We start from the raw sequence: 22,671 nt of genomic DNA on the forward strand, positions 1-22,671 counted from the left end.
CATTCAGCCACTCACTGTCTAACTGCACCCAGGCACGTGTGTGTGCTTCCAGAATGTCTGATTAGAAATATAGTTTAAAATTCTGATTAATTAGCAGTTTGAAACTTTCTAACTGAGATTCTTTTCTTGGAAACCCAGCTCAGTGCTGTCAGTCAAAGCATGGGGGGGGGGGGGGGGGGGGGGAGGAGGTGATCACTGAGTGCGAGGAATCCTGGGGTGAGTGAGAGAGTTATTCCTAGACTGGGTCCTGCACTTATCAAATGTCTTTTTAAGACCCAACAATGAAGCTGGGACCTTCACAGCGCATGCGCGCACAGTTCCTTTCTCCTGCTGATCTTGGCACAGCTCTGAGCAGCTGAGAGCTCTGCAAAACGCAAGGGGGGCTTCTCCTCTGCAGTCAGACAGAGCTGGGACCCCCAGGGACACACACTACCAATGAAGTGAAATGTTAGCCCACTCTGGATCTTCTAACAGTGTTCCTCCTTCTCTGGAAATGACTGCTACATAGTGTCAGAGAACTTGTCCTGGAAGTGTCTGCAGGAGATCGCAGGCTGAGGATCCCACACTGACAGGTGAGCTCCCCGTTCCTGCTCACTGCTCCTGGAGGGGGCTTCCCCCATGGGAGTCCTGCAGTTAGCTGGCTCTGGCAGTCAGTTTGTTACATTGTTACTCTGCTTGATACACAGCTGCACACATACAAATGGCTGCAGGTCACAGCCCCTGACTGCACTCTCCAAATTCCAGGACTAAGCACTGCCCAGTCCAATCTCACATTCCCAGGCTGAATCCCCAGCAGGCACATGGCTGTCTCTGGATCTCTAATAAACACTTTTATAACCACAGCATCTACAGATCAACCACAGGTATCAGCTGTTCTAGAACTACCACGCCTTTTTGTCTAGCAAAGCAGCATGGGAATTGTAGTTAATTAGTTACCCCCTCCCCATGTAAGTAATTTAATTTGAAAACTTGTGCAGCAGTGACATCCGATTACATGAAGTGTTTTGTTTATTTATAAAATCCAATACTCTAGTTGTAAGGTTTATTGTTTGCACCAATAATATTTAGGATTTTGGATCCCCCCCCCCCCCCCCCCCATCCTGTTATGGTAGAATCTGGAGTGGACACATGGTCAAATATTTATGAGCTGAACAGATATTTCAATGTTTTCCTGTATCACCTCATTGACAAGTCTTGCACTACTTAGCTCCTAGGAGTCACTCACTCCACATTGAATTGTATTAAACTGAAACTATGTATCATTTAGACCAAAACAAATGATTTGGGAAATATTCTCTTATAGTGAAATGTTGACTTTCAATGTGGTATTCAGCTCAATGTAATTAGGTATTTAGTGAATAAGCCCTATAAGTTTAAAGAATGATTGCAAGACTAATACTTTTTTAATGAGAACTAAGTTTGGACTGTCTCTTCTCTATTTTAGAATGAAGTAGATGACTTGGGACCTGGAACTTCTTCCTTGTCTGGCTAGGTTTGGTACCTGGACAGCACTACGGACCGGTCTCTCAGGTATTTTAAAAGCACGTGGCAGATTTCATTGTTGGTCTCTTATAATAATGAAACGCTTCACTGGTAACTTTCTAAAACAGGAAATGTGAAGAACTGACAATGGAATGGAAAAATGAGGCTAAAGTAAAAAAAAATGTCAATTCTGCATAATTCCCACCTTAGTAACTAGACTTGGGTTTATTAAAAAATTCAAAGTGAGTTTTAAATTAAAGGTCAAAGTAACTGAGAAGCATAACTGACTGAGTGAATTGTTCCAGTTTGGCTATTTTTGTCCTTTTATTTTAAATTCCCTTTGAATTTGCAATTTGGTGAATACGTTTCTTTTTAAGGAAGTTGTGTAAAATCTCACATATTTATCATAACTTGTTTCTCGCTCACATACATATTTACTCTCTATTTTATCTTCGGCTGTAAAGATTTAATATAACTACAGACTTCAGTAGTAAGTGTACGTTATAATTGCAGGTTGACAGGAGGCACAGGAAAATTTCTGTCTTGTACTAAGTTGCATTTAAATACTGCAGGACAGATAGAAACATAGAATGTGACGGCACACATGAACCATTCGGCCCATCTAGTCTGCCCAATTTTCTAAATACTTTCATTAGTCCCTGGCCTTTTCTTATAGTTAGGATAGCTTTATGTCTATCCCACGCATGCTTAAACTCATTTACTGTGTTAACCTCTACCACTTCAGTTGGAAGGCTATTCCATGCATCCACTACCCTCTCAGTAAAGTAATACTTACTGATATTATGTTTAAACCTTTGCCCCTCTAATTTAAGACTATATCCTCTTGTTGTGGTAGTTTTTCTACTTTTAAATATAGTCTCCTCCTTTACTGTGTTGATTCCCTTTATGTATTTAAATGTTTCTATCATATCCCCCGTCTCGTCTTTCCTCCAAGCTATACATGTTAAGATCCTTTAACCTTTCCTGGTAAGTTTTTTTTATTTTATTTTTTGTCCTGCAATCCAGGAAGCTCTCTCTAAAGTATCAATACCCTTCTGGAGATACGGTCTCCAGTACTGCATACAATACTCCAAGTGAGGTCTCACCAGTGTTCTGTACAATGGCCTTTAACCCCTTAAGGACACATGACATGTGTGACATGTCAGGATGCCCTTTTATTCCAGAAGTTTGGTGCTTGAGGGGTTAAGTCATCAGAAATAATCACCCCTAAATCCCTTTCCTCAGATGTTAGGACTCTATCAAATATTCTGTACTTTGACCTTGGATTTTTACGTCCAAGATGCATTATCTTACACTTATCCACATTAAATTTCAGTTGCCACAACTCTGACCATTTTTATAATTTATCTAAATCATTTGGTTTATCCCTCCTGGAACATCAACCCTGTTACATATCTTTGTATCATCAGCAAAAATACATACCTTACCATCAAGACCTTCTGCAATATCACTAATAAAAACATTAAAGAGAATGGGTCCAAGTACAGATCCCCGAGGTACCCCACTGGTGACCAGTCCATGCTTCGAATATACTCCATTGACTACAATCCTCTGTTGCCTGTCACTCAACCACTGCCTTACCCATTCAACAATATTGGAATCCAAACTTAAAGATTGCAGTTTATTGACAAGTCTTCTATGTGCAACAGTGTCAAAAGCCTTAATGAAATCTAAGTAAGCAATGTCTACTGCAGCACCCTGATCTATTATTTTATTTACCCAATCAAAAAAATCAATAAGATTAGTTTGGCATGATCTCCCTGAAGTAAACCCATTTTGTCTCTGATCTTGAAATCCATGTGATTTTAGATGTTCAACAATCCTATCCTTTAATATGGTTTCCATTACTTTCCCGACTACTGAAGTAAGGCTTACTGGCCTGTAGTTGCCCAACTCCTCCCTACTACCTTTCTTGTGAATGGGCACAACATTCGCTAATTTCCAATCTTCTGGGACTACTCCTGTTACCAATGATTGGTTAAATAAACCTGTTAATGGATTTCCTAGTACACCATAAGGTTATTTTAATAATTTTGGGTGTATTCCATCAGGCCCCATTGACTTATTTGTCTTTACACCTACTTTTCTCAGCCCTGTTTATTATTTTGCCTCGGAATGAACAGGTCGATCACCTGTAGTCCTGAGGCTTTAAATCTGAATTTTATCACAATATTCTCTCTGTTTTGAAAGACAGCAAAAAAAGAATAGAATGTAAGATAAGAAGTTTACAGAGGGGCCGTGAAACCATGCTGATCTGAAGTGTGGTTTTAACATTTAATGATATACAGCCACTTGAGGGATAAAATGAAGTAAGTGGTGGGAATCGTTCTTTCTTTTCTTTGAGTGTATTTGTGTGAATAAGTGCACCTGCTTTTCGTGGTGTACATCAAATAATAGTTATAGTCATTGGTAAACCGGTCTGGGCTTTTACAGAAGCTATTTGCAAGCTGATCTCTTTCCTATTTTTTTTTTTTTTTTTCTCTTTTGAAGTGCTTTGAATCTCCTGTAGTCCCAAGAGAGGATGAAGTGGTGAAAGGATGGGGCATTCTCCTGCAAGATTACACAATGGCCCGAGAGGACTCTGTGAAGTGTCTGCGATGCCTGCTCTACGCCCTCAATTTGCTTTTTTGGGTGAGTCAAGAAGGCCAGGCAGTCCCAGGCTATCTAGCAGGTGGCAATTTCTTGTCTCTGGTTTCATCGGCCAAGGGTAGAGTGAGTATACCAAAGGGCACAGCTAAGCATTAATTCATTTAACAGGATTAAAAGGAATTTTCCAAAGATCTAAGAGTTGTGTTCTATTAGCTCCTTTGATCAATGTACACTGTGGCCGCATGTGCCAGTTCTTGTGCCAACTTTTTTTTTTTTTCCTGTCCTTTATCAAAGAGAGAGGGTGATTAAATGACTGCCCTGGAACTAAAGAAGCAATACTTTTGCTTTCATCACTCTCCTAAATGAATGTAGTCATATGTTTTAAGTCCACCCTTAAAGTCTTTGGTTAGGTATTTTGGGGATGTAGCCAAACGATTGATGCGCCCAACTACAACTCCCATCATACATGATACGTAACATTGTAATTCATGGAAACCCTTTTATGTGAAAATGGCAAGTTGCTATAAGTGATAGTGGGACACAGAAAAGCAAAGAGGTTTTGAAAATGATAAGACATGGGTCGTTAGAGCTTTGTGGGGTTTCTGTACAGGATTTATTAAGCCCTTCCATTGTGATAATAATCTATTGGTCCTCACAAAAAATAAAATAAAACATAAAAGTAGCAAGTCTTGAGGAAATATAATTTGCAGGAATTGTTATAATTCAGCATAGCGTTGTTATATTTTCATATTGTCCGTGTCAGTGCCAATATGACGGCCGATGTGTTGTGGAGTAAAAAAGGCAAGGCAAGTGTCCTATTAGTGAATGACTGAAGAGCTACATTATGGTATTTTAAGCTGAAAATAAGCCAGACATGTTAATAGTACTGTACTATTATTATTATTATTGGTATTTATATTGTGCCAACTTGTTCCACAGCGGTTTACAATATTACATATAATCAGCCAAAACGGGGCAGTACTAATCTCCATTTGCTAAACTCCCCCCCCACCCGAACGTTGTACCTTATTGTTTGCAATGTGTATCAAGAACATTTGGGTTGTGATGTACAAATTATTTGTACTGCTGTACATGTAGTCTCTGATTACTCTGTCTGTGACCACCAAACTTAAAAACGAAATAAATCCCTCGAAAAAAAATATATACAAACACAAAATTACTTATTATTATTATTATTATTATTATTATGTAATTTATATAGCGCCAACAAATTCCGCAGCGCTTTACAATGGGTGGACGAACAGACATGTAGTTGTAACCAGACAAGTTGGACACACAGGAACAGAGGGGTTGAGGGCCCTGCTCAATGAGCTTACATACTAGAGGGAGTGGGGTAAAGTGACACAAAAAAGGTATAGGATAGTATTAGACTAGTGACAGTTGCAGAAGAGGAATCAGTCAGGAGCTATTAACAGTTTAATTGATACGCTTTTATGAAGAAGTGGGTTTTTAACGATTTTTTGAAGGAGTGGAGACTGGGTGAGCATCTAACGGAGGAGGGAAGCGAGTTTTTAACTTCACAAATTTTGGGCATAGTGGGCAATGTATTGTTGGAGAGTTTAACATTTTACACCTTTTCCTTGTTGAGCTTCTTTAGAAAACCCCCATATTCTGATTGGCTACTGACATCACATGACCTCAAGGTGGCCTCTTCTCCGAAGAAAAACTGTTACATTGTCAAGTGATAATAACATTTAAACATACTATTGTGTGGTTAGATGACAGCAACATTCAATGTGTTAGAAATGTTGTTTAAAACAGATTTACAGTATATATAGAACATTTTAGTGACAGTGGATCTTTAATTATAAACTAATCTGTTAACTAGGGTTGGCTGCTGGAGTGGTAATACATGTACTCGAATACGATGTCCATGTAATGAGTTAGTCCTTCATGGTTCACTACATTGCCTTATCTGTTCTAGACTTTTAAAATCTACTTTTTATGGTTTGATCCTGCACAGAAGAAAACAATAAGGCTATATCAGCGTACTTATCAGTGTAATCTATTTTCTACAGTGATACAGCCATTATCTGTGAAATACTCTCTTGCTTGAGTGAGAATTCCACTTCATGGGGTCAGTGTAACTCAAATCATTTTCTGGCTCAGCTGTTGTCTGTTTTATGTATCTTAGTTTTGTGTTCACTCTTAAAAACCAAAGGGGAAAAAAAAAAGAGTTACTTGCGCACTATCTCAAATCCCTATGCGCACTTAAATATCAGGAGGTTGTTTAGTATTACTCCAATGGCCATTCAAATGTAAGCTCATTTGCCACATCAATGCAAAACCTCTTAGGTGAGTCCTACACTAACAATTCACCTTGCTGCTTTTAGCTAAAAGGTCAAAATCTCTAATGAGACAGAGAGGGATATTTATATAAACCCTTTAATAGGGAAAACATGGGGTGGGGTGCAGCATTGTAACATGGCTGTGTGATACAAAAGCAAATACAAATATACAAAATTAAAGGAACACTATAGGGCCAGGAACACAAAAACATATTCCTGAGCCTATAGTGCTAAACTCACCATTTCGGTGGCTTGGCCCCCCTTAGCACATTTAAAAGCAATTAAAACTCACCTCATTTCCAGCGCCGTGTGGGTCTGCTGGCGCTGCCCCGCCCCCTTGGTGACATCATCAGAATTGAAGATTTTGAGCCAATCCAATGCTTTCCCATGGGGAAAGCATTGGATTGGCTAGAATCTGCAAGGGGCGGGGTCAAATGCTGTTTTGGCCAATCAGCACATCCTCATAGATTAATTTAATCAGTGCATCTCTATGAGGAAAATTCAGCATCCCCATGCAGAGCATGGGGATGCTGAACGGCAGAGCTACCTACTATGCAGCACTGCCCCAGGAAGCACCTACAGTGGCTATCTGAGGAGTGGCCACTTCGAGGTGTCCCTAGGGGCAATGTAAACACTGAATTTTCTCTGAAAAGGCAGTGTTTGCATTAAAATGCCTGAAGGCAATGATTATACTCACCAGAACAACTACATTAAGCTATAGTTGTTCTGGTGACTATAGTGTCCCTTTAAGCCCTGTACTCATACTCCCACTACTCCTGCTTGGCAGCAACAACTACTACATATCAGCCCAATACTCACAATGTAAAACAAATACCTATACATATTTAATTAACTGGAGTTTTTTTAGTATCACTCCAATGGCCATTAAACTTTTTACCCTTAAAACTATCATGCTTAACATAATAACAAAATACTTTTTCATAAATGGGAAACAGACATTTCTCAAAAATAAACCAACCATTTGAAACACCAGGAGCTTAACATACAATAATGGTTATGTATACATGATGGAGCAATGTGCAATTCAAGGGGTGATAATAGTTTTGTCCATATATCTGTACGGTATTTAGAAAGATGGTTAAACCGGTTTTCTACACGAGAACAAAATGTAACACAATACGAATTGTTATTCTTGCAACTCTTTATAAATGAAGGAATAGGCAGGATATTGTAGTGCCATTACAAAATCACTGTGAGCACCATAGCCACTACAGAATGCTGTAGTGATTAGTAATCAAACCGGTTTAGAATGGTTTGATGTCTTACTGGGGTCTGCTTGGAACCTTCACTACTTCAGAAAACGTACTGGAAGCTCTCTGTGTAAGCTAAGCCCAATGGTGCAGAGCTTAGCATATTGGCTAAGAGCGATCAGCTGAAATAGTGGAAGTGGGACTACAGGTAAGAAGTCAAGATGTTCTAAAACGGTTTGAATACTTGCCAAAAGGAGCATCCGAGCCCTCCTTCCAACAATGCCTGTGCGCTGTGCTGTAGTGGTTATGGTGTAAACAGTGTTCCTTCAAATGATCTAGAAAATCGATGACTAATTTTGTAAAATTTGCTGCAGCAAAATTCATTGGAAGTTTGCTATGTCACTTTTCTTATATTGGCATAGTTGGTGCGACAGTGCCTATTTCTGGTGAGAATGGGGACATACACAAGCCGTGTTTTACAGATATCCATATACATCATTTGTTTTAACCTCTGGTTTCATCTGCCCTGTACACCAGAGTGAGCCATTAAAATGAGAGCATGGCAGAGCCTTTTTGGTTGACTGCTTTCCAGGGCGTGTTAAAACCCTTTTATGACCCCAGACAGAAAGTCTTACGGTTTACAGTACGCTATACTATCTCCTTTCACCAATGTTTTAAGGTGCAAGAGCCAGGCATAAAATGCAGTAGTGTTATCAGGAGTTTATATTTATTATTATTTATTATTGCCATTTATATAGCGCCAACAGATTCCGTAGCGCTTTACAATATTATGAGAGGGGGATTTAACTATAAATAGGACAATTACAAATAAACTTACAGGAACAATAGGTTGAAGAGGACCCTGCTCAAACGTTTATAAAGCCATTTGTTGTTCCCCAATAACATGTGAGCATAAATATACCTACTTACAGACACAGACATGCATAGATACACATTCTGACAATGACACATGCTCACAAGGCTACATACTCTGACATCCACAGGTACAGAGAGCGGGGAATCTTGTAAACCTCGATGATTGTCCAGACCACTTCAAGGGTTACTCCAACCAAAAAACTGTGTTTTCATAAAAGCCTGGTTTTAGTAAGAGTAACTGTGACAAACTGCCATTTGCCACTGAGCATTGGAGAGGACTTATCGCTAGCCTCCTGCCCTGCGACTATGGCCCTGGAATGTATTGTCCTGTAAGAATTACATTTGGGCATGATGGATTTTTGAATGCTGTACCTGGCCCTTTAAATGCTTTGAAGCAGGGTTACAACTTTTAAACTGGCACTTTGAATGCAGTTGAAGTGCCGAAGTCGTCGAAGTGGCCGCCATTCGACAAACGAACACGTGGCGGCGGCCATTTTAACTTATTCGAACGCGGTCAGCGTACCTTCTTCGACACCACGACTGGAGACTAAGTCCCGTTCGAAGATTTGAACGCTCGTTCGAATGGGACTTTTCATTTTCTCGGTGCAAAATAGACCGACCGCACAGCCCAAATCCATGGAACTGTTTTGGGCATGAAAATGTGCTTGCGGTCGGTCATAAAGGACCTATCTCCCGAACGGCTGAACGGATTCAAATGATTTTTGGGTATGTTTGTATTTGGAATGTGCTGATTAATAATATGTAACTGTTATTAATATTGGATGTATGGTTTTAGAGTATGTTTAAATTGTACGCATAATTGGGTTACCTCTCAGGCTAAGGGGAGGGAATCTGTGGGATGTAATCATTGTGTGATTGGGTAATGTATAATTGTATGTGGGCGTCTCCCTTGCAGGGGAGAATTGCATAAAAGCAGAGTGTGTGTAATTTAACAGAGTTCTTCTTGATCCCTCAAAACGTAGCCTTGTCTCGTTATTGGAGGGAGCTGCTATAATCACACTGGGGATTGCTATGCTCTGCATACTCCCTTGAGCTTTAATCACTTAGCTCTTGTTCCTGATACGCTCTCCTGGAGGAGAGGTCTTCCCCACACGGTCCTGGAGGACAGAAGCTGATCCAGGGTGGACTGAAGACGACGAGGCTCCAGTTAAGCTACGGCGGTTGTGGAGTCTGCGGTGGTTGTGGTGTCCAGTGCGGTGCTTGTGGTCCTCGGCGCAAGCTAGGAAGCGTCCATTAACGGAAGGTGTCCGTTACAGTAACTTTTGCTGTGCGGAACTCTTGGAGGTCAATGGGGGGAGCACACAGAAAACATAGAGGTGGAGGCCATGCCGCCATTAGCTGTCTGGTCCCAGCATACCATGTCTGCTGGCATCAGATACCATATTTTCACAGGGTTCACATTATCCACCTGGAACTCTGATTATTCCAGGCTGGCTAATGACGCCACAATACTGCGGCCGGAGGCAGCAGGGGGTTTAAACTCTGTGCAGTGTTTAATAGCAAAATGAAGCACATAGGCTCCAACCATCATGACCACTTCAAACCAGTAACCCTTTACTGGACTGTACCCACCTGATTTAGACCCTGACAAAATGTTTTCTAATCGCCATTCAATGACTGTGTTTTTTTTTTTTTTCTTCCATAAGCAATTTCAATCTGCAGTCATTGTAAAATCACAGAAATGTTACTTCCTCCTCTGTTGCACCCCTTTATTTATTTTTTTAAATCCCTTTTCCGAGACCTTTAAAGTTTATAAAATTTAGGAACCAGACTGACAAATATTTAGCAGTCAATCCACATATCCTGCACAGCATCATTTATATTTAATGTAAGCACCCTGTACATTTATTTTATATATCCTGTGTGCAGTGTATATTTTCCTGCCTTTATATCGTGTCTGTCATGCTAAAGTGTAGTTTTGCTAGCCCTAAATGTAATTGTTTTATTCACCTATATGCATTCCTCTATTTCCCCTCTGATTTCCGACTGACCTCTGACCCCTCCCTTCTTTTATTGATATGTTTGTTTTTATTTGAATATCCATCTCTTCATCTCTGTACCTAGATCCACCTCCCTCAGCTTTATTGCAAGCCTATCTGACCCTCACATATCTTTATTCAACAGCCTGATTTCAGAATTATCAAGCCCCAATACTGCAGTAAGAAAGTCTGATACCCGCCCTCCCCTCACTATCCCACCCCATGCACATTATTATATTTATAGATTGTCTGTCACATTTTTGATTAGTAAAAATAACAGCTGTACACACTGCCTCTTATTAGTACACTCCTGCACTTTCTTAACCCTTAAAACTTTAACATTTACCCTACCTTCACCTGCTCTTGATATTCCAATTATTTCCAATGTACTTTTTTCCAGTTTAGCAATGATCTCTTCTCCTCCTTTATTTCCTCCTTCTCCCTCAGTATAAAAATCTCTCCTTACACCCACTTCACTCATCCCCCCACCCACATTTACATATGCCCCTCTCTGCTACATTCCCCCTTCTCTCATCTCATGCCTTGCACTTATTTTTCTACTCTCTCACTCCTACCCACAATCAATCTCATCCTAGACCCCATGCATAGAAAACCCATTCACACCTCCTGTCACTTTCTCTCCTCCTGCTTCTAGCAGCTGGTGATGTCTCTCCCAATCCAGGGCCCCTCACCTTCTCTACACACACCAAGACAACCAGAAACCCCACAAACCTCATCACAATACCCTGCCCTTTACCCTCACTTACCAACATTCAGTGTGCGTTCTGGAACGCCCGCTCCATCTGCAGTAATTTAAAATCAACAGCCATACACAACTTTTTCATCTCAAACTCACTCACACTACTTGCACTTACATAGACCTGGCTGTCCCCCTCTGATAGCTCTACTCTTGCCTCTTTATGTTTTGGTGGGCTACAATTCTCTCTCACTCCCAGACTTGACTGTTAAGGAACTGGTGTAGGCATCCTTCTCTCCCCTCAATGTACCTTTCAACCAATCATAACTTCTCCTGTCCGATCCTTTTCTTCTTTTGAAGTTCACACTGTCCGCCTATTTGAACCCACTCCTTTAAGAATTGCTATCATCTACCGCACCCTCGGTCATCTTAGGCTATTAATTTCTTCCTGGCTCCCCCACTTCCTCTCATCTAGCATTCCTTGCCTTATACTTGGGGATTTCCATATCCCATTCAACAACCCCAACTGCACTGATGCCTCTTGTCTGCTCTCTGTAACCTCCTCCTTTGGCCTCATGCAATGGTCCAATTCATCAACCCATGCAGCAGGAAACACTCTTGATCTTGCCTTCACCAACCTCTGTACCACCTCTAATCTCTCCAATATTACTTTTCCTCTATTTGATCACCATCTGCTGACTTTTGACATCAGCATACCCAAGACCCAATTGACACCACAGTCTGAACATCAATCTCACAGAAACCTCCAATGTCTTGACCTAGAGCATTTCTCCACTAATCTCCAAACTCTCCTTTTACCTATCTCAAACCTCACCTGTCCTAGCTCTGCAACCTCCTTCTACAATTCCACCCTCTACTCTCAACTAGACATCATGACCCCTCCTACATTTAAACACAGCAAGCACCCCCAAAAACAACCATGGCACACCAAGCTGACTCGATACCTCCAAAAATGCTCCAGAACTGCTGAACGCTGTTGGAAAAAGTCTCACTGTGCGTCTGACTTTCTACACTATAAATTTAAGCTGCGCTCAAACAGCTTGGCTCTTTTCTCTGCAAAAGTAAATTTGTTCAATACGCTCATAACCACACTCTCTCGCGAACCCAAACGGCAATTTTACACATTTAACTCTCTTCTTCGCTCTGTTGTTCCTCCTCCACCTACTAACTTGACCGCCTCAGACTTTGCAACTCACTTCACTGACAAGATCTCTACAATCAGAGAAGCTATCTCTCATCTTTCTTCTCACCCTTACTTCCCCTAACCTCACTCCCTCTGCTATTCCATGTTCATTCGCACCCGCTACAGCGGAAGCGGAAGAGGTTTCTGCTCTGCTCCAGTCCTCCCGCCCCACTACCTGCTCCCTAGATCCAATTCCCTTGCATCTCATCTGTACTCTGTCTTCTCTTTCTCTACCTCTCACTAAAATTCTCAATCTCTCTCTCTCTCTCTCCTTTCTGGCATATTTCCATTACCCTTCAAACATGCAACTATAACCCCAGTTCTTAAGAAGCCCAACTACCATCCTATCTTGCTACTGCCTTTTGCGTCCAAGATCCTTGAAAGAGTTGTATATGCTAGATTGACAGACTTCCTCAAGTCCAACTCTCTGCTAGACCCGCATCAGTCCAGTTTTCGCGCTAAGCACTCCGTAGAAACGGCACTGACCAAAGTATCCAATTATCTACTCGCTGCAAAATCTCGTGGTCACTACTCTATCCTAATTCTCCTTGATCTTTCTGCAGTTTTTGACACTGTTGATCATCAACAGCTTCTTCTCATCCTCCACAGTATCGTTCTACAAGATATTGCTCTCTCCTGGTGCTCCTCCTACTTCTCCCAGCTCTCTTTCAATGTTTCTTTCTCTGGCTCTGCTTCTTCTCCCCAACTCCTCTCTGTTGGTGCCCCCAAGGTTCAGTCCTTGGTCCCCTACTGTTCTCTATCTATACTGCCTCCCTTGGTAAACTCATTAGCTCCTTTGGCTTCTAATATAATTTCTATGCGGATGACACGCAAATCTACCTGATCTCTTCCCATCCCTCTTGACTAGTGTCTCTGACTGCCTCTCTGCAATTTCTAACTGGATGGCTGACCACTTTCTTAAACTCAACTTGACCAAAACTGAAATTCTGGTCTTTCCTCCCTCAAGTGTTGCTACTCCTGTGTCTGTCTCCAAGTCAACGGTGCTACCATCAGCTCCTCCACGCAGGCTCACTGCCTAGGTGTTCTCTTTGACTCCGACCTCTCCTTCACGCCTCATGTTCAGTCTATCGCCAAATCCTGCCGCTTCCATCTCAAAAATATTGCGCGCATCTGACCCTACTTAATGCCAGACTAAGGTGCTGGTCCATTCCACTGTCCTTTCTTGCCTGGACTACTGTAATCCACTTCCCAGTGGTCCGACGTGCTCCCAACTTGCACCGTTATAGTCCACAATGAATGCGGCGGCGAGGCTCATCTTCCTGCCCGCCCACACCTCCCACGCCTCACCCTTCTGTCAGTCCCTTCATATGTAAGATATACATAATGCTCCTCCCACCTATCTATCCTTCATAATACACAAGTATGTCCTGTCTAGGACCTTACACTCTGCTGAAGACTTACGTCTATCTTCTGTCCATACTCCCACCTTTGATGCTCACCTTCAAGACTTCTCCATGGCTGCACCGTTCCTGTGGAACTCACTTCCCTCCTCTGTTAGATGCTCACCCAGTCTCCACTCCTTAAAAAAAAAAAAATTTAAAAACCATCTTCTCCATAAAAGTGCATCAATTAAACTGTTAATAGCTCCTCTCTTGCAACTGTCACTAGTCTAATACTATCTTTAACTTTTGTGTTACTTTACCACCCCACTCCCTCTAGCATGTAAGCTCATTGAGCAGGGCCCTCAACCCCTCTGTTCCTGTGTGTCCAACTTGTCTGGTTACAACTACATGTCTGTTCATCCACCCATTGTAAAGCGCTGCGGAATTTGTTGGCGCTCTATAAATAATAACATAATAATATGCTGCTTTAAAGAGACCGACCAAAAAAAAAGATGAATTCTTTGTGTTTTATATTAAATGCTGCATATTATTGGGATCCTGCAGAAATATTTCTGAAGTCATAGCCTGCTAACTCGGGGTTTGTTACGACTTCAAGTAAATATTTATACTGTCAGACAGAAATGCCGTTTTCAGTAGCAGTGTTCTGGCTCTTATTGTGCAATGCTGCGAGAAAGCATGCATGCTTGGCAGTTTCAAATGACTGTCTGCCCCTGCTCTGTCGCCTTTTGTATCCAGGTTGCAAGACTCGACATGCACAAATGTGTATATACTTTGCCGACCGTAATAATCTCGAATGGCAGAAACCTGTATTGTGTTAAGAGAGTGACAAAAAGCTTTTAAAGGCAAACCATAACACCCCAGGAAACGTTATATAAAATAAATATTATGTTCTCCTGTGGAGTCTAGACTGGAGAGACACTTGTTTGAGAAACGCGCATGCTCCAGAGTGACTCAGACAAAAAGACACCAGTGGGCACATTGAGAACATAAATTTCTTAATGGTGGTGCAGTTGTAAAGACCACAAAAAGTGCAAAATTTTTATTAAGAGAGAAGTGCACATAAAATTCTAACAAGGCCTATCATACAATATAAATATAGAGTTATTCACATCTTACAACCATACCTTGCTTAAGCCCACCACTGCTTCAAACCAATGTCCGTGGTTCCTGCACTAATCTTAAAGAAGGACTCTGGGCACCATAACAACGTCTTCATAATGTGCCATCTTGCCTTTAGGGATTCATGTACAATCTGACACCCAAAGTCTTCAGTCCGGCGTTGTTTAGCTCTGCCCCCAAACATCTATCATGAAGCCTCACAGAGGGCTGATGCTTTCAATCTATCAGTAGCTCCATATTCACAAAACAGAAAAATTAAGTATTGTTCTTACTCCATTTTTTTAAATGGGGAGCTGCTGATAGACTGAGAGTGTCAGGTTGGTTGACACAAACCCAAAGGCTGGTTCTTTATTAACTCAAAAACAAAATACAAAATAAAAAAAAAAAAGCTTTATTTTATTTTAATCTGTAAATAAATTAGTTTGATTTCAAAGTTAAAACTAGAAACAACTTATTGTTAATGATGAACAATTAGTACCTTTTTAAAAAATGTTTTATTAATCAGTACATACTAGTAATACATCAGCATTTACATTTCAAATGAAAAAGCAATGTCAGATATCAGAAAATCTAATTTTTACTTTGCGTTTTTACTGAGGATAGAAGAAACTCGAACAAAACTATTTTTTTCCCCTTTTCTTTTCTTTTATCATAAAGTCCTGTTTGCAGAGAAAACTGCTCCAGGCAACATATCCATAGCCAACAACATGAAAAGCCTGTATTAATAATGCCCATAGGGGCACATCTTAATACCGCCCCGCATGTCAACTTCCACAGAGCGAACAAAATCCAATGAAAGTTTTACAGTGGTATATTTTAAAGTTATAGGACTGGATTTGGTCTTTATCAAATCATATATTCTTTTAAATGTATTTTTTTTAATTTATTTTTTTCTAAAGTGAGCTTGTGCATTTGTTTTCCTACCCTTCAAAATTATATAAAGTAAAATTAACGTTACGTAGACGTCATTTTAACATCTGCCTATTTGTTATACAAATGTATGTCCAACATAATCCCGTGGGTTCTCCTTTTTCTCTAATAAAATAAACCTTCTCTTATTGTCTTGCTATAGCTGCTCTGTATAAAAAAAAAAAAAAAATTAAAAAAAGTAACAAATGAACTTTCTTGAAGTAAACCATCCCCATGGAATGCTGTGATGTTATATCAATCGTAATCACTGTGGTGTGTTTGTATAATGCTTTTTTTTTTTTTTTTAGCTGATGTCGATATGTGTTTTGGGAGTTTGTGCGTGGATGAGGGACTATATAAATAACGTTCTCACATTAACTGCAGAAACAAGGTAAGAAATATCAAAATATACTTAAAAATATTTTATTTATCAGACTCCGTTCATTCATCCGTTTTCTCATGTAACAATTTAGATGGTTTGTCTGTTTCTTTTGAAACATTTCATGGTTAATGTACGCCGTCTTTTCAAGTTTGTGAAGAAACATTTGTAACGGTCCACTTCACTTGATTGTCTGCTGTCAGCCATGCTTTAGGAAAAAAACATTTACTTTTTAGTTTTCTTGCATTTGTAATGTCTAGACTAATCAAGTGTATCTAATTGCAGTTTCTAAAATATATAAGTAAAGTCAAGTTACTCCTTTACTTGCCAAGGAATTTAGAGCTTATATAGATATGCTTTTAAATACGGTACTCCTAATAATATATTTTATACAAAAGGGAATTGTAGAAAATTTGAGAAGGGATTTGTAAATGTTAAATAAAAATTGACAAACTGGAAGAATTCAATAAATTGTCTGTTTTTTTCAGTCATGGCTGTTTTGCAATTCTCTTTTCAATTCCCTGAAATTTCCAGTTCGCTGACTTCTTTGCTATTTGTTTATACAAAAATAGAAGTTTATCGTGTTTAGTTCACATGCATACCTAGAATAGTCTAGAAAATGTAAAAGCCATTTATTTGCATTTTAAATATCGTGTAGAATTAAAGGGACACTATAGTCACCAAAACAACTACAGCTTAGTGAAGTTGTTCTGGTGTGTATAGCCTGTCCCTGCAGCCTTTTAACCCCTTAAGGACACATGACATGTCTGACACGTCATGATTCCCTTTTATTCCAGAAGTTTGGTCCTTAAGGGGTTAAATGTAAACACTGCCTTTTCAGAGAGTAATGCCTCTAGTGGCAGTCACTCTGACGGTCACTAGCGGTGCTTCCTGGGTTGGGGGTCTTTGCTAAAGGGGTAGTGTACCATTAGAAATATCTGTTCTACATTGATCATTATTCATTAAGCGTTCACCATTCATAAGCTTGTTACTGTGGTTAAGTGACAGGGACTCCAGGCATCCTAACCACTACAGAGATCTGCCATTAAAGGAACAATCCAAGTACCATAATCACCCATCCTGCTATAGTTGTTATGGTGCCAGGAGTACTCTGGCGCACTCCCAGAGTAATCTGTCAAACCTTTTTTAGAATGGCTTGACAACTTACCTATATTCCTTTTGGTGCTATAGCCACTTCCGGTCCTCTCTTGCAGCAGAATCCAGATTTTGTCATTGAACTAAGCAGATTTTATACATGAGCGTGCTCGTTGGCTGATGGCCAACGTCAATGGCTGATTGACATTTTCAGCTAGTGAGTGCAGCCCTGTACAGCTCTTATTTTAGTGGCGGTTTGATAAATTACCCAGTAAGATGCCAGGGCACTCCTGACAACATTAGACTGTAGTGGTTATGATGTTTAGAGTGTACTCCAACTTGTGTCTTTACCTTCATAACCAGTATACAATTACTACCGTCCCGGCTCCCTGCCGTTGAATACAGCAACGGGAGTCTCGGCTCCCTGCCGTTGCATACATCAACGGGAGTCTCGGCTCCCTGCCGTTGCATACAGTAACCGGATTCCTCTTTTGATCTTAAAATAAATTTTTCTTAACAATGTGTGAGTATGAGGACCTTTTGTTAACCTCAAAACATTTCCAGGGATCCCACATGCTAATATACATTTTCTTTGACCTCTTACAACCTGTCCCTACATTTCATGTTCTAAGACTGCTCAGCCCCGGGCCTCTTGCACTCTCTGCTTTGCTTTTTTTTTCTTTAATTTTTAGCCCGTCCATTTAAAAATTATTTATATATTTTTTAACATTCACATTTCCTTAAATTGACCCAATAAGCACAAGAAACTTTAGCTCTGTCAGATAATCATGTATTTTTCTGATTGCTGTGTGCTTACTGCAAACCATGCCCCTTCACTCCCCTTATCATTTTTCATATTCCTTCCTACACCACCTGACCTGTATTACCCCCTTTCCAAGATTACTTACCCTGTGTACCCCCTCTTCCAACATCACCAGCCTGTATCCCACTTTCCCCACATATCCACCCTTGTCATCACGTCACTTGTCCCACCTCACAGTCTATTACTTACAATGATAAAACTTCCCTGACATAGACACGCTTAGTCGTAAAACAACAAACACACACACACGCACACTCATAAAGACACCATCTGCCATTGCACCATTGTTGCATTTACTGCCTCCCCAAAGTTTGATATTAACCATCCTCTTGACTATCTTCATTTTAAAGGGAAACTCCAGTGCCAGAAAAACGATCCGTTTTTCTGGCACTGGAGGGTCCCTCTCCCTCCCACCCCCCAATCCTCGGTTACTGAAGGGGTGAAAACCCCTTCAGTCACTTACCTGGGACAGCGGCGATGTCCCTCGCCGCTGTCTCCGCCTCCGCGACGCTCCTCCCAGTGATTGCGTCGGCCGGTGGGCGAGACTGATCTGAAATGCCGCGCATGCGCATTACGTCTCCCCATAGGAAAGCATTGAAAAATCATTTCAATGCTTTCCTATGGGGTTTTGAGCGACGCTGGAGGTCCTCACACAGCGTGAGGACGTCCAGCGACGCTCTAGCACAGGTTTCCTGTGCTAGAACCCAGGAAGTGACCTCTAGTGGCTGTCTAGTAGACAGCCACTAGAGGTGGAGTTAACCCTGCAATGTAATTATTGCAGTTTATGAAAAACTGCAATAATTACACTTGCAGGGTTAAGGGTAGTGGGAGTTGGCACCCAGACCACTCCAATGAGCAGAAGTGGTCTGGGTGCCTGGAGTGTCCCTTTAAGGAGCAGGAGAATGTGTTCCTTAATGTCCAGCTGTGAGTGGGTAGTATCTGCTTTCAGGGCTCCTTATTTTTTTTTCTGCGTGTTTGGCATTTGGAGCACTGGGATAATATGATTTGACATACTTTCATTCTAGCATTGTGCCATAAAGGAGCAAGGAAAGTCATTTCTTCCACTGGAGAATGCATCGACAGCCCACACCCTTGCACAGCTTCACAGAAGGCTAGTCGGGGGAGACCATTTGATCTCCAAGACTGATCACTTTTAATGACCCAGCGGGTTGTGGCCACTTGGACACTCTCTCTTATTGAGAAGTACTGCTTAATATTCGGTTCAACGTCCGCTCCCAGTATAAATAATAGTGTTTTAGGCTGTTTTTTTTATTTTATTTTTTTCAGTCTGGCTTTCCTAAGAAGAAGAAATTATGTGTTTGAAAATTAGGGATTATTCTAGCCTCGGTGAGGGAATAATCTAAATTTTATTAAAGACAGGAGGCGAATATTGCTTTACCTTCTTTACTGAAAACCTCCAGCAGCAAAGAAACAGTTAACAAAACTTTTCAAAACAACCAATCAGAACAAACAGGCATCAGTATAAAACCACTGGAACAGTCCCTCCCACTTCCTCTTTCTTTGATGAGGTCGAGCAGGAGAGCATGAAGACCAAACGAAAACTGTATCCGATCCGTTTAGAAGAGCAACCGTCATGTTCAGAGCAAGTTAGATCACACTGAAAAGAAAAGAAACGTCGTGAAAGTAAACTGTCATAGCAGAATGTCATATCCTATACAGGCAATGCAAAATAGACCGCAAATTGATAAATAAATCAACACTGACGCCAATTGTAGGTACAAAATGTTTATTAAATATAATTCGGACCATACATAAAGTAGTGTACATCGAAACCTAGATTAACATAAAACCAAAACTACTCCCATATAAGGGTGGGAAAAAAACAAAAACCATAAGGGTGGGAAATATTCGCCTCCTGTCTTTAATAAAATTTAGATTATTCCCTCACCGAGGCTAGAATAATCCCTAATTTTATGTCAGGACAGGAGGCTTCATATTGCAATTTTAACGTCCAGACATAAAAGCAGAAGAAACATGTGGGCGCGGACGAAAATAGAAAGTACGGAAAGTTGATTCCCTAGACCAGTCCGCAGCGTTGAGGATATCCCCAAGGGACCCACCGGCTTCAAGAGCTGCCGACGCTGCAGCACCCCGAACCGAATGAGCCCCAAATGAACTCGCCACGCCCGCCGATGAGAGGAGCCATCGAATCCAACGAGCGATCGTGGGTACAGAGACCGCCCCGAACGGTCGAACGTAGGAAATCAATAGCTGACCATGGGCGGAGGGCCGACACAACGAGGTCACGGATATATATGTCCGCACACAGCGTGCCACGCAGAGACGTGGTCTATCGGGGAAGTAGGGATAAGACACCGAAGACGAATTAGATTTCGTCCTGCGGGAAATGGAAACAGAGACACCATCTGGTGAAAACGAAAAGGATTCTACGTCAAAGGCCCGGACATCCGAGACCCGACGAAAGGATACGAGGCATAGCAGGAGAGCCAGCTTGGCCGAAAGCTGGCGTAAGGATAGATCCCCGTTATCAGGCCATTCCTCGAGGAAGCGTAATACGAGCGATACGTCCCAGAACGAGGAGTAGCGAGAAGTAGGGGGTCTCGAAAGCCTCACACCTCGGAGTAGTCTGCAGACCGAGGGTTCCCTACCAACACCAGAACCCTGAAAAGGGACATGGGCCGCCGAGATAGCCGAGCGGAAAACATTGATAGTCCTATAAGACTTACCTTGCAAAAATAGCTCCGCCAGGAAGTTCAAGACGGCTAAAACAGGGGCCGTAAAGGGATCCAAACGTCTCTCCAAACACCAGCCATGCCAGGAGCGCCAGGCGTGTAAATATGATCTTCTGGTGCCAGGTGCCCAAGAGTCCCAGAGTAATTCTCTAGCCGTAGCCGATAGTCCCGACACATCCCAAGATCCCCGGAAACGGTCCAGGCCACCAGGGTTAGACGATCCTCCGACATCAACGGGTGTGGGTTCCCCACTGGGTCTTCGAGGAGAAATCTGGAGGCTGGTAGCACCAGCGGATCCCTGCACGATAGCTCTAGCAGGAGAGGGAACCATGGTTGACTTCTCCAGAGAGGCGTCACCAGCACGATTGACACCTTTAGAAGCTTGAGGCGATGTAGTGTCCGAAGGATCATGGAGAAAGGGGGAAACGCATATGCCCCCGAAGGGGGCCATGATTGAAGGAATGCGTCCACCGCCATGCTGAGGGGATCCGGGAGCCAGCTGAAGAACCGTTCCGTTTGTCGGTTCGCCCTGGATGCGAATAGGTCCAGATGGAGGGGACCACGCACGAGGTCCAACTTCTGAAACACCCGAGGTTGCAGTCGCCAGTCGCTGGAGTCCCTCCAGTGGCGGGAGAACCAGTCCGCAACGAGGTTGTCTTGTCCCGGAAGGTATTCTGCGACGATCGACAACTTTCTGTCCAGACAATATTGGTACAGATCCTTCGTGAGGTCTGACAGCAGTTTGGATCGGGAACCTCCCAGCCGATTTATGTATCGGACAGCTGAGACGTTGTCCATGCGAAGAAGAAGGGAGCAATGACTCATCCCTTTGGTGAAGCTGCGAATGGCGAACATCCCCGCAATCAGCTCCAGGCAGTTGATGTGGAGAGCTCTTTCGTCCGGGGTCCAGAGACCCCCTGTCGCCACGCCATCGCAAGTAGTGCCCCAGCCTAGGCAGCTGGCGTCCGATTCCAGGACGAAGTCCGGTTTGTTCCCGAAGATTGCCCTGCCGTTCCACGCCTGCATGTGTCGAAGCCACCAGTGCAGTTCCAGGCGGGCTTCGTCCGACAGCGACACAATCTGGCCGTAGGAGGTGGACGACCGAAGGTAACGAGCCTTCAGGCGTTGGAGGGCCCGATAATGCAGGGGGCCCGGGAAGATGGCCTGAATGGAGGACGAGAGTAGCCCTATCGTCCTGGCCAGGTCCCGCAGGGTGATCCTCGGATTGCGCAGTAGGCGTCTGATGTCCTTCCTGATGGCAGCCACCTTGGGTACTGGGAGGCGGAGTAGTGTCTGGACCGAGTCCACGACGAACCCGAGGAACTGGACCGATTGAGAGGGGGTCAGTTCCGACTTCTCCACATTGATGACGAAACCTAAGTCCTGGAGCAGGCGGGTAGTGAAAGCCGTCTGCTTGCGCAGGATGTCGGGATCTTGTGCCATCAACAGGATATCGTCCAGATAGACGATCGATCTGATCCCTCTGGCCCTCAGCGTCGACATGACCGGTTTCAGCAGCTTGGTGAAACACCATGGAGCCGAGCTGAGGCCGAATGGGAGGCACGTGAACTGCCAAACGTGCTTCTGCCAGATGAACTGGAGAAAACACCTGTCCTCCTGATGGACGGGAACCGTGAGGTACGCGTCCTTCAGGTCTAAGCGCGTGAACCAGTCGTTCTCGCGAAGCAGATCCCTGAGGAGGTGGATGCCTTCCATCTTGAAATGTCGGTAGACGACATATCCATTGAGGGCGCGTAGGTTGATTACAGGGCGGAAGTCCCCTGATTTCTTCCTTACCAGGAAGATATTGCTCAGGAAGCGAGGCGGGCCCGGCGCCCTCTCCACCGCTCCCTTGCCCATCAGGGCGCGAATCTCCGAA

General features: G+C 42.6%; 1 protein-coding gene across 1 annotated transcript in view; it reads left to right on the forward strand.

Annotated features, from left to right (window-relative positions):
• Positions 1-205: 205 nt before the first annotated feature.
• The window catches only part of TSPAN12 (tetraspanin 12), an 85,759-nt gene continuing 63,293 nt past the window's right edge, over positions 206-22,671 (forward strand). The window contains exons 1-4 of the mRNA XM_063445089.1: positions 206-572; positions 1,445-1,530; positions 3,994-4,134; positions 16,090-16,172. Of these exons, the coding sequence (XP_063301159.1) occupies positions 4,069-4,134; positions 16,090-16,172 (149 nt within the window). The 5' untranslated portion in view covers positions 206-572; positions 1,445-1,530; positions 3,994-4,068. The remainder of the gene's footprint in view (positions 573-1,444; positions 1,531-3,993; positions 4,135-16,089; positions 16,173-22,671) is intronic.

The sequence above is a fragment of the Pelobates fuscus genome, chromosome 3, assembly GCF_036172605.1.
Source record: "Pelobates fuscus isolate aPelFus1 chromosome 3, aPelFus1.pri, whole genome shotgun sequence".
NCBI classification, from domain to species: Eukaryota; Metazoa; Chordata; class Amphibia; order Anura; family Pelobatidae; genus Pelobates; species Pelobates fuscus.